The sequence below is a fragment of the Homarus americanus genome, unplaced genomic scaffold (assembly GCF_018991925.1).
Source record: "Homarus americanus isolate GMGI-L3 unplaced genomic scaffold, GMGI_Hamer_2.0 scaffold47812, whole genome shotgun sequence".
Classification (NCBI taxonomy): Eukaryota; Metazoa; Arthropoda; class Malacostraca; order Decapoda; family Nephropidae; genus Homarus; species Homarus americanus.
Window position 1 is genome coordinate 1 of NW_024748293.1, and position 13224 is coordinate 13224.

Below are 13224 nucleotides of genomic sequence, written 5' to 3' on the forward strand. Positions count from 1 at the left end.
TGTGCATGGCACTGAAGGAAATACCATTAACAGTGATAGTATGATTGCTTGGCTGAACATCTTTCAAATTAGTTTTAAGAGTTGGAAGACCTATTAAACCGTCAGCTGGTAAATTAAAGTCTTGGATCACATAAAAATCTGCAGAAAAGGATATACCACGTCTAGAAAAATGTAGTGGTAATGTTACCATTCCTGTTATAACCAGCTGAGTACCGGAAACTCCTGAGAGATCGGTGTCAGTAGGTCGAATAAAAAATTCTCAGTGAGGGGATCTACGTTGTAACTCTTGATAGCATGCCAAAGAAAGTACGTTTGCACAAGCACCCATATCAATGTCTAACGCTAACTTGACTGACCCAACCCTCGCCGGAATTGATAACACTTCCGCTTTGGTTAGCGCCGCTATTAATGAGGCTGTAACAGAAGTGTTGTCGCATGTTGGTAGTGGTGTAGCTACCCTATGTCAATCAGGGACTGACGTTGGTCTTCCTCCGACTTCTTGTAAAAACGACGGCTTGGCTTACCGTGGTGGGATACCTGGGGTAACTCCATCCCTATTTGTCTACATCGTCGGACTGCTGAACAATCCTCCGTAGTATGGGTGGGAAAATCATGGTATAAACACCACACGTCAGCTGTCTGGTCTGAAGCAGACCTGGTTTGAGCAGCTGTTGCATAAGTCTTCGGTGGGCCTAGTCGCTATGGTGGTTGAAGGGTTGGTTTGTTTTTAAGCTTAGCACCACTTTGTTGGAGTTGGTAACAAAAACCAACAGTATGACCATTTTTCTTGCAATGTGTGAATACTAAATGTTGCTTCTTTGTTGCTGAGTCCTTAGGAACTCATTGCTGAATTGACGCTACAGGTGTTACTGTCCTTGCTAGGGGAGTACGTGATGATTTAATAGCGATCTTGGCTGCATAATCCAAAATATCCTCATCGGGCTTATAATCATGTGTCTTTGCATGAATATATGCCGGGTCACGGATTGTGAGGATGAAACCAAGGAACTCCATTAATTGTGCAAAACTGTCTAGATACATATTAATGTGCTCATCCACCCAGGGTGAACCACCAAAATTGGTTAAGATATCTTGACAGACCTCGCCAGCAAGAGAAACACTTCTCATCGTGTCTTCTGCACGTATCGTCCATGGCAGATGATCAACCGACCTAAACATCCAGTTCAGGTGACCCTGCTGTGCGCCTAATTCAAATAGACCAATTATAGTTTTCCTAAACTTCTCATAAGTGGGATGTGCAAGGCCACTGTCGTCCAAAAGTTTGCTTGCATATGTACCTTCTTTGATGTGACCGCGTACAAATGCTTTGCGTTCATCATCACCTGTTATTTGAATGTTTTTCATTACATCTTCACATGACCTTAAAAATGTGGTTACACGATAGTCATCCTCTGCTGTAAACTCACGGATGCGATCACTGAGGGGTAATACAGTATAGTCTGCATTTACGCAGTCACTTGAACCCGTGGAGGTCCGCGTAAAACGAGAAACGCGTAAACGAAATAACAAAACATATGGGATTAATTGACATAGAGACTGGGCCGACCCCCAAACTACACTTTTTCAGACAAAATACGTATGTTGTAGTAAAAATAACATCTTAATTTTATGATGGTATGCACGCACAATTAATATTTAAGAGAAATACAGTCGCCGGTTAATGTCCATTCAAATAATGGACTCAACTCCCCCCCCCCCTTTCCCACGCTCGCTGGCTCCTCCCTCTCTGAGAAATGTTTGGGGAAAAACAGTATGCTTACATTTTTAGTAATAAATAATACCTCAGACTAAAGTTAGGATAATATAATTGACATTGCTGGATTCCTTGCAAGACAGGGAATATTTTGAATATAAACGTCATATATTTTGCACAAAAGATAAAATTTTTGCTCTTTCTAATAAATTTCTTAAATTAGATCTAAAATTTGTATGTCTAATGAAAATTTACGATGTTTATATTTAAAATAATCACAATCTTATAATAATTCCAGCAATGTAAATTATATTCTGGCCTGGTAATTTGTATGAATTTTATGAGCTAAAACAAATACAGGTACAGTAGTACCCCGATTTACACAGTCAATTGAACCCACAGGGTACCCCATAAAGTGAAATCCGCATAAAGTGAACAACAGAACATATGGGATTAATTCCAATAGAGACTGGCCCGACCCCCAAACTCCACTTTTTGACGACACACAACTATGTTGTAGTAAAAATATTATCTTAACTTTATGATGGTATGCACACACAATTAATATAGAAGAGGTTAGGTTAGGAAAAATAAAGGTTAGGTTAGGAAAAATAAAGGTTAGGTTAGGAAAAATAAAGGTTAGGTTAGGAAAACTAAAGGTTGGGTGTAACACTTACGTTAGTAGAAGAGATGGGTCGGCATACGGGGATGAAGGCTGGTTCCGAGGCAGAGGGCAGATTACTGGCCCTCAGGTGAATCACCATTACTAGGTGCATCACCATCACTATCAGTCACAGTTGTCAGGGCCTCCCTGACAAATCCCTCAAAGTCACTTTCACTGTCACTATCACTGGCTCTGGCTGGCTGTGGTGGGTTGCGGGCGAAGAACTCGGAAATGCTTTTTTGACGGCTAGTGTTGATGTTGTCTTGATATACCTTGATGTACGGCTCCATAGCCTGCACCAGCCGGGTATGGAAGACTTCATAGCGGTCATCGTCAGGGTCGTTGGAAAGGAAGAGCTTTAATTTCTCTGCACACTCGATGGCACCCTTAATATTTCTATGCGTTAATTTGTGTTCTTCTGGGATTGACGCACCACCTTCCTCTTCACTGACGTTATCATCTTCCAACATCTCGTCGGCAGTCATTTCAGGATCTCTGATCACCTCCAGGATGTCTTCGTTGGTGGTCTCGGAGAAGCCTTCAGCTGTAATACTGTGCACAGCTTCTCTTGCAAGGTCCAATGCCACTGTTACAGACTGAACCTCACCAGTCACAGGTTGACTCCGCCTCTCACCTGGTATACCATGCAACACATGCCTCCATGCGTGACGAATCGTAGCTATAGACAGCTGATCCCATGCCTCCACCAAGAAGTCTACAGCTTGTTTGACGTTAAATTTTTTCCAAAACTGTTTGACGAGAACTTCTTGAGTCACCACCTATTGTTCCTGTCCTCGTCGCTTTTGCTCTCGCTATCGGTGTCACCCAGCTTACGCAACTTATCCTTGGTGTTGGTACAGTCGTTCAGGAGCTTGAATTTCTTTGCCGAGTATGCAGCTTTCACATTGCAGATCAGCTCCTGGTCCATGGGCTGGATCAATGACGTAGTGTTGGGAGGATGGATGACCACTTTTACGTTGGGGTGACGATTCATAAGTAGGGGTGAGTGTCCTGGTGCGTTGTCAAGGAGCAACAAAATCTTGAATGGAACATTTTGTTGCTCGCAGAATTTCTTCACGTCGGGAATGAAACAGTCATCAAACCAGGAGAGTGACAGAGCAGAGAACATCCACGTCATGCGTGCGGTCAGCCAGTGGACATTAATCTTGCTCATGTCCACGTTCTTGTAGGCGTGCGGCTTGCGGGCTGTGTGAATCACCGATAACTTTGGTTTACAGGTACCAGAGGCATTGGTGGTATAGAGGACGGTGATGCGCTCCTTCTGCAACTTCCGACCCCGAACCTTGCTGGCAGACTGGACAACAAAGGTCTTGGCAGGCAGCTTTTTCCAAAATAGGCCGGATTCGTCCATGTTGAACACCTGGTCGTCAGTGAACCGCCCTTCCTCCATAACCTCACGTAAGAACGGAGGAAAATCTCTAGCCGCCACACGGTCAGCACTCGCTTCTTCACCACCAATGTTGATGTTGGTGATATTGTTCCTCCTCTTAAACCTATGCAGCCAACCAGAGGAAGCATTGGAGGGTTTGGGCTCTGCAATTCCCATCTTACGTGTCACTGCTGCGTACAGTTCACGTGCGTACTCTTGAACGGATCTCGTGTCCACCGCCATGTTGCGTCGCGCCTGACGAATCAAGTAACTCACCAGCAAATTTTCCACCTTTAGCAGCACCTTGTTCTGGCAATACTTGATCATTGAAGCACCTGCAGACTTTGTGATTCTCATGTGCTCTTTGATCTTGGCTGCATCCTTCTTAATAGTACGAATCGTAGATTCGTTGACTCCATGCTGGCACACGAGATCAGCTTGACGTGTTCCTTTCTCCAAATCTTGAATTATCTGGTATTTCACTTCGTAGCTTAGGGAACGTCGTATCTTCTTTGGCTTAGGGCGGCTGGGTCCAGGTAAGAAAAGGTTTCTCTCTGGTGGCGGTGGTCCGGCGGAAGCCATTTCACAGAACAATGGATGCACGTACATACGGTGTGGCCTGGAGGGATGAAACTGCCGCGGTTAGGTCAAGTGTCGTCTTTCCTCCCTCCCTCCCGCGGGTGGACACGTCATATTACTTTAAACCAATTACAGCTAGCAGCGGAGGGAGGTAAGGATGCATGGCCAATTACAGTCCGATACGTCATATGACGTCACTGATAACGCAACAGAGACATGCACTGTGCAACCTTACCGCGCGGCTTGCCCAGGCGGGAGCAGGCGGGAGGGTCGAATCTAAAAATAGCGTCGAGCCAGACACTTTGCGCGTATATGGGAAGATGCACCGCGGAAAGTGAAAGTTCGGTTCTGGCGAGGCACCGCGTAAATGAGAAATCGCGGAAAGTGTAACCTCGTAAAGCGGGGTAATACTGTGTGTATATATATATATATACCTCGTAAAGCGGGGTAATACTGTGTATATATATATATATATATATATATATATATATATATATATATATATATATATATATATATATATATATATATATATATATATATATATATCAACACCTCAACCCGCCAGGATTCGAACCCACAGCCCACAATCCTATGACTGTGACCAGGGAACGCTAACCGCTGGACCACCAGGATACTAAAAGCAGTCCTAGACTTTGTTATATTTCACACAAAGCCTGTTCAACGAGCTTATGGCGCCGTGAACCTCTAATGGGGACCACCCGTATCACGTAGGTGGTCAGAGTAACGTGTTACCAAATCCGGCTTCGAAACACGAGGATCCATATATATTTCATTAGCCCAATAAAGCACGCGGACTTCTACATACAATCAACACATCAACCCGCCAGGATTCGAACCCACGGCCCACAATCCTATAACTGTGACCGGGGAACGCTAACCGCTGGACCACCAGGATACTAAAAGCAGTCCTAGACTTTGTTATATTTCACACAAAGCCTGTTCAACGAGCTTATGGCGCCGTGAACCTCTAATGGGGACCACCCGTAGCACGTAGGTGGTCAGAGTAACGTTTAACCAAATCCGGCTTTGGTAAACCGTTACTGTCCTGGACTGTCTCCTTTCGTTACTGAATACTCCTCTTCTATGATCAAGGCCCACAAATTGAAAATACGTTTGAAATTTCTCCAGACATGCCTCAGTGAAAAAGTTATGCCCAGATCAATCCTACCACAACGTGTCCTGAAGATGTCTGACCGCCCCTTTGATGAGTTCCAAGAAATCATCCTTAAGAAACATTTTGAAATAAAGAAAATTGAAGTGGATGAAGCCTTCCGTATTGTAAGACAAAAAAAGCGCGCTTTTAATATGACCATTCCGAGCTATTGGAAAAAGTTCATGTTAGACTACTGTTTTGATAACCTGAGACGTGAACGTTCTGATCTTCAAGCCAAGATAGACCACAAATTGGCACTCCTTATTAGAAATAGTGATTGGACTAAGGATGCCAATAACAACTGTGTAGTGAATCTCTCCTCGAAACAACTAGACAATGATACCTTGTGTGCCCTCGGCTATGGTTTAAGTTTTGATGGTTCTAACAAGGGAGTCGACAGTGTTGACATAGCCAGAGCATTTTGCAATTTGGAGAAATTCAGTAATTTGACAAGTGAAGAAGTGAACATGTGTAAAGGTGTTGTGTATGCATCTATGTCCAAGCCTTGTGTTCCAAACTGTCCAGAAAGATTCACCAAAGCAATCCAAGCCCTTAAGAAAAATAAGGATCTACATGTCACTAAAGCAGATAAAGCCAACACAGTAGTGATCTTAAACAAAGATGACTATATCTCTAAAATGAATGACCTCTTATGCGATACTACAACATATTCTAAACTCATAAATAATCCTCTCAACACTGTCAACACCCAGTTCAACAAAAAACTGAAGTCCCTATTGAGAGGCAAAGCTACGCTCATTAAACATCTTACTTCAACGTCCCCTCTACTGCCATACATGTACGGTGTAATCAAGACCCACAAGCCCAATAACCCAGCAAGACCCATCATTAGCTCAGTTGGGTCAATCTCTTATAAACTATCTAAATGGTTAGTTTCTTTACTAAATCCCCTAGTTGGCAACATTTCTAACTCCAATATCAAGAATAATATGGATCTGGTTGATAAACTCAATAACTTACACATTAATCATGATTTTAAACTGGTCAGCTTTGATGTAACGTCACTCTTTACAAAGGTCCCAGTTGATGATTTACTAGAGTTCCTCATAGATTCCCTGGATAACATTTCACTGCCCGTCTCGAAAGACGACTTCATCGAACTCATCAAACTATGTATTAAGGATTGCAAATTCGAATTCAATGGAGAATATTATGCTCAAAAATTTGGTATGGCAATGGGTAATCCACTCTCACCTGTATTAAGCAACCTATATATGGAATTCTTTGAAAAGAAACTATTAAGTAATATTTTACCACCCTCAGCAGTCTGGTTTAGATATGTTGATGATGTATTATGTCTCTGGCCATGTAAGGAGGACCTAAAAGCTTTCCTACCACAACTTAACAACTTAGCCCCCTCGATCAAATTCACTGTGGAATTAGAGCAAGACTGTAAATTGCCATTCCTAGACTGTCTGATACACAGAATAGGTAACACTTTTAAGTTCAGTATTTATAGAAAACCAACTAATGTGTGTTCATACATTCATTATTATTCTGCCCACCATAATAAAGTCAAACAGTCAGTATTTTCAACAATGTTTTTACGTGCCTTGAGAATTTGCAGTCCAGAATTCATCGATGAGGAATACAAATATATATATAATATTGGCTCAAACCTTAAATACCCTAGATCTTTCATAGACAAATGCTTAAACATTACTAAGAAAACATTTTATAGAACTGACCCCAAACCCACCCATGACCATAAGAATATCTTAATATTACCATTTCACAAAAATTTCTCACACATTCCTGCACAGCTAAAAACCTGGAACGTCAATGTGGCATTTAAAAACTCATGCACTGTTAAACAAATGTTAATCAAGAACTCCCCCAACAACACAATTGGTTGCATTTATAAAGTTCCTTGCAAGGAATGTAATATGTTTTACTTAGGCCAGACAGGTAAAGATCTTGCAACTAGAATTAAACAACACAAATACAGTGTTAGGACAGGCCAGGAATCCAATGCTCTGTTTGTTCATTTGAGGGATAACAAGCATTGCATTGACTGGGATAATGCCTCCCCAATATTACCATGTAATTCAATTGATAGTAGGAACATCATAGAATCTAGTCTTATTAAACATACCGAAGCATTCAACATGAATTTGAGTAGCGGCATGTACAAGCTGGACAATTTTGTAATTAAGAAGATTTGTGATCAGGTGAGAAGGCCGGGTCACTTGACCATCTGACCTGACCACCAACCGTTGTGTGCTATTTAAAGATTAGTAGGGTCATTACCTAATACCTGACCATTGTGGACCTGGTCTCACCCTCCTCTGTATATATACACCTTGATTTGTATTACTCTCTCTAGTCTGTACTCACCCCTGAAGATGTGAATTACACGAAAGCGCTTGGGAACTTCGTGTTTTCTTCTTTCCTTGTGGTTATCAGCATATATATATATATATATATATATATATATATATATATATATATATATATATATATATATATATATATATATATATATATATATATATATATATATATATACACACACATACATACATACATACATATACAGTCGGTCCTTACCATACGCGGGGGTTACGTAACAGAGATACCCGTGGATGTTAAAAATCCGCGTATTTTTGCTGCCCCCCCCTCCAAAAAAAAAAAAATCTGGCCCCCCATGTCCTTATTTACCGTATATACCTGTGTGTAGTTCGAGTTTTTAAGACCAAATAGCTTCGTTAGGTTGAAAAATATTTACCAGTAACTACCAGTAAACAATGGAAACGATGCACCAACACACCACCAGTTGTGAGTGGCGGTACAGTTGCCAGGGCAGATCTCTTGCGACATCATAGCAAGCCCAAAGTAGCCAAATCCATGGTATGGTAGCACAGGACGATGTAAAACATAAAGTATTCATTTATTAAAGTTTATTTATAGATACTGTACAATGTGTACATAAATTTTTTTTCATTCCATTTGAAACATCAATCTTTGTTAATTAAATTTGAAACAAAAGAAAACTACGATACCGCATTTTCATTAAAATATTACATCACAAGTATACTTTACCTTTACTGTGACTGAATGAATATACGTATTCTCAGAAATAAATATGGAAATATAATATTTTTGCTGGAATGACGTACATATTACAGTGGAAAGTGGGATAAAATCATGACGAAAACAATGACTTTTGCTTTCTTTCGTTATTCAAAAGATTTTACCGTAATTGCTTTTCGAATGGTTTTCAGTTAAAAAACTGTTGTACTCGTACTGTATTACAATAATATTCTATCCTATCATTAGCCTTATAATCCCACAACTGAAAACCATTCGAAAAGCGATTACGGTAACATCTTTTGAACGAAAGAAAGAGAAAGTCATTGCTTTCGTCACAATTTTATCCCACTTTCCACTGTAATGCGTACATCATTTCAGCAAAAATATTACATTTCCATGTTCTCAGAAATAAATGGTAGTTTTGTTGACACGTAATGTACAGTATTTAATATTAAAATGCAAAAAGAGCTATAAAAACAATTAATACACCCGTAATGTACTGGCTGGTATCTCCACTCGTCCCTGCTCCCGCGTCCAAGGTCACCACTCCTCCCAACTCGCTCCCTCTACTCCCTCCTCAGCCTCCTCCACCTCCTGTCCGTCACTACTGCCGACAACAAACACAAATGTATTGTGAATAACTGCACCTCCACTTCCTATGTACAGTACTGGGGCCGGATACTCAAAACACCTCAAAAGTTACGTTTTTCAGCATGATACAGTACCATATATTGTGGAAGCCTTACAGTACCATAAATTTAGCATACTCAAAATTTAATTATGGTTCCGTAAGACTACCATAAGTTCTCGTAACTCTAGTGTTTACCCTGTAAATTAAGTTCTCTTGTCGGACGGTAGATGTCAGTGCAGATGCTAGTTGGCCAATCAACGCTCAGTTAACAAAATCATCAACCAATCACAAGAGAAGGAGAAATCAGCTGAGAGCGACGCACGTAATATTATTTTGTAAACATGGAAGGACCACCAGCCAAGAAGAGACGGCCTAGAACTAGAACTAGAAAAGAAAAATGCTAGTGACAGGGGGGAAGGAGGTTCAGAGGAAGAATAAAGGGAGGATGGAAGTGAATTTTAGAAGGAGAGAACAGGTGCAGTGGCTAAACACCGCTTGCGTGAGGGGGTAGGCAAAATGCCCTGAGGGTGCAACAATCACAATCAGGACGAGGCAGAGGGAGGGCGGGAGCAGGTCCGGGCAAGCAAAGGGCCAACGCGGGTGCTCTGGTTGTCGTCTAGCTTAGGCAGTGTTGGCAAAGCGGAGGAAGAACCGCCCCGCCACGGCGGCGGCGCAAGCCGAGAAGCGCAGGTGGACGGACGCACAGGCCACACACGAACAAATTAACAGAGAAGGTGAAAACATGGAAATTTTGCTAGTCGTAGGGTTGTTTGGAGAAAGAAGAAGGTAAAGTCTTTGAGCTATGTCAAAGAGGAACAGAGCGAGTTGGAGGAAGGGTTTTGAATCTTTGAGCTTGAAATGTCAAAGTATTCATAGTAAGGAAGGATGAGCGTATCGTAGGAGAGTTTTTAGTAATAGCAGCAGACAGATTTGAGCTTTTTTGTCAAATTATGAACGGAGACGAGAATGAGATATAGGTTGAGTGGTTTCAGTCTAGAGTTAGGCAATTTTATTAAGAATTGGATGTCACAGACGTTGGGTATGTTTGATTAGGTTCTGAGAGTTGTGGGTCTTTTAGATATGTCAGAGAGAAATGGAGAGAGTTGGAGGAAGAGTTTTGAATCTTTGAGTTTGAAATGTCAAAGTATTCGTAGTGAGGAAGGATGAGTGTATCGTAGGAGAGTTGTTTAGTAATGGCAGGAGGCAGATTTGAGCTATGTCAAATTGTGAACGGAGATGAGAGTGAGATATAGGTTGTTAGGTTTCAGTCTTGAGTTAGGTCGATTTTGGTAAGGTGGCTTTGTCTGGCGGGGGGGGGATGTTGTGTTTGGAGATTGGTTGAGGGAGGGGGGGAGTTTGTGTTTGGGGATTGATGGGGGTGGCGGTTGTATGTTAATTTAAGGTGAATTAAAATTGCTTAAGGGGGGTTGTTGTGTGAGTGTGTATGTGTTTGCATGTAAATGTAAGGGGAGAGAGGGAGGGTTAGGATAATGTTATAAGGTCAGGTATGGTTCGGTTGTCGGGAGGAGGGGGGAGGAGAGGAGAGGAGAAGGGAGGCGAAAGGGGGAAAGGGGGGCTTTGGAGGTTCTTGGGTTAATTTATGGTATGGTAGGATTTCTTAGGAATGATATGTTTTGTGTTGCTAATGAATAGTTGTATTGCGTCATATGTTTTTATTTATTTATTTATTTATTTTATTTATTTATTTATTTATTTTTATTAGGAGGGTCAAAGGGGCTTGTTAGAAAGGTCGGGTATATTAAGTTTTTATTTTGGGAGGATTGTAGGTATCGATTTCTAAGAGGGGTTGTGAGTAAGGTTGGGTGGGTTAAGTTTTTCTTTTGGGAGGATTGTAGGTTTTGTTAGTGGTTGGCAGAGTTGGGTTAATTATTGCATTCTCTCTTTCTTGCAGGTATTGTGAGTTCTGGCCCCATTCTTGAGGGAGAGGGTTTGTGTACAGGTACATTGCACCCCTCCCCGACCTTATTGGCTAAGGGAGGTGCCCATAAAACAGTGTAGGTAACATTCTTGAGGGAGAGGGCTTGCGTACAGGCACTGTGGAACTCTCCCCGACCTTATTGGCTAAGGGAAACGTACATGTCATCCGAGTTAGTATGGGATGGGTAAGTTAGGTATTTGTTTTGGGAGGAGTGATAGGGTGTGGTTAGTTAATGGTAGAATGGTTATTTATTATTTTGTGTGGGATTGCTAGTAACGGCTGGGTATGTTAGGTTTTTATTTTGGGAGGAGTGATAGGGTGTGGTTAGTTAACGGTAAAATGGTTATTTTTTATTTTGTGTGGGATTGCTAGTAACGGCTGGGTATGTTAGGTTTTTATTTTGGGGGGAAGAGACGGCCTAATTTCAGTGAGGCTGAAGTATACGCTCTTGTGACTGAGGTAGCCAAACGAAAAGAAATGATTTTAGGGAAGTTGGACTCAAGTAGTTGTACACTTCAACTCAAAAACCATGCCTGGGGTGAAGTGTTAAATGCGGTGAATGCTGTTGGTAGAGTCACCCGCAATGTTACTGAAATTCGGCGGAAGTTTTCCTTCGTGTTAGCGTTAAGAAAAAAGCAGCACAAGATAAGAAATATGCTGGTGGAACAGGTAAGTCATAATATTGTTAGCGTGGTTATTGATTGATAATATGAAACAAACTTAACTATGGTTTTTCTGAGGCTTGGTACGATTTTACGTGTTTGTAAACTCAAGGAAGTAAGTAGTGTGGTGGCTCTCCATCGTGAATGAATACACATATTTTCCTTATATGAGCACATTCATTAAAAGAAACATCGTTCTTCGAATTTTTCCGTGTGAGTAAATAGTAAAAACTTTACCGTTCAACCTAATTTTTTTTTTCTTTTTACGTGGATTAACCAACCCAGGCACAGTCACTGACTCACGTCGGGGCCTGTAATAATAATTATTTAGTACTATTAATAAAAATACCACTTTATTAATAATAATATTAATAATAAATAACCATAAATACCGAAATGAAAACACAAAAAGTGAGAATCAATATACAGTATGTATGTTGTGTTGTCGATATTACGAGAAACAATTGCGACCCTGCAATTGTGTGTAAATGACACATTTAGTCAGATCAGCAACCTTAGACTTGCTCCTAATTTTCGTGATGCCATATGGCAGCAGGGTCTACCATTAGAGTACACATGATGCTTCCAATATCTTACCACCCGGTAGTCAGGGAAGTCTGTACTACTGTTAATAATTTCCCCACAACTTTTGGATTTTCTTATTATACCTATCATATAGATTACACAATTTTAAGACACACTTGTCATTGTGTCGCAACTGACGTGGAACAGAGATAGTTAATATGAGTTTGTGTGGCAGGGCGGCGGAGGCCTCCCGTTGGTAAAGGAAGCTAGGTTAGGTAGGTTTGGTTACTGTTATAAACTACATATTAATAATTACGTTATTTCAGACGGTAATGAAGGTCATAATGTATAAGTTGCCATAGAATTCCTTTTTTTATGTCGTTAATTTTCATTAATCAATAGATTTATATTCATATTTGGTATACATTAATATGTAAATTTTACTTTGTTAGGCTTATAGGCAAGGATGTTCTATCTTATGAGTTTACAACTAATACAGGTTGAAAATTTCTGGCTGCGACTATTTTTTTTGACTTATTTTACCATTTATTGTTTGTTACCTTAAATCTAATTAACTTTTGACATAGATAAAGGAGAATTTTTGTGGCTACAGCTACAATGATAGGTTAGGTTATAATGTTTGGAACTATTTCAGTAGATTCCTTTGTAACTATGATTTTTGCCAAATATAACATAGTTAGCGTATAGTGTATGTAACCACAGCTCACAGTAAGACAGTTATTATTTATATTTTCTCTTCAAGGTGGCGGCCCCCAAATTGAAATTACATACACTGCAATTGAAGATGCAATTCTTCAACTATTAGATCCAGCCTCTATACATGGGATTCCAGGGGATGTTGAAAGTGAAGAACCTATTACTGGTAATT

The 13224-nt window shown here is 40.7% G+C and overlaps 1 protein-coding gene across 1 annotated transcript; it reads left to right on the top strand.

Annotated features, from left to right (window-relative positions):
• Window positions 1-11513: 11513 nt before the first annotated feature.
• Window positions 11514-13212, top strand: LOC121880234 (myb/SANT-like DNA-binding domain-containing protein 4). The gene is made up of 2 exons (XM_042387390.1): window positions 11514-11817; window positions 13099-13212. Exons 1-2 carry the CDS (start codon window positions 11533-11535, stop codon window positions 13159-13161), a joined length of 348 nt encoding a protein of 115 aa, XP_042243324.1. The 5' UTR covers window positions 11514-11532; the 3' UTR covers window positions 13162-13212.
• The last annotated feature ends 12 nt before the right edge of the window (window positions 13213-13224 follow it).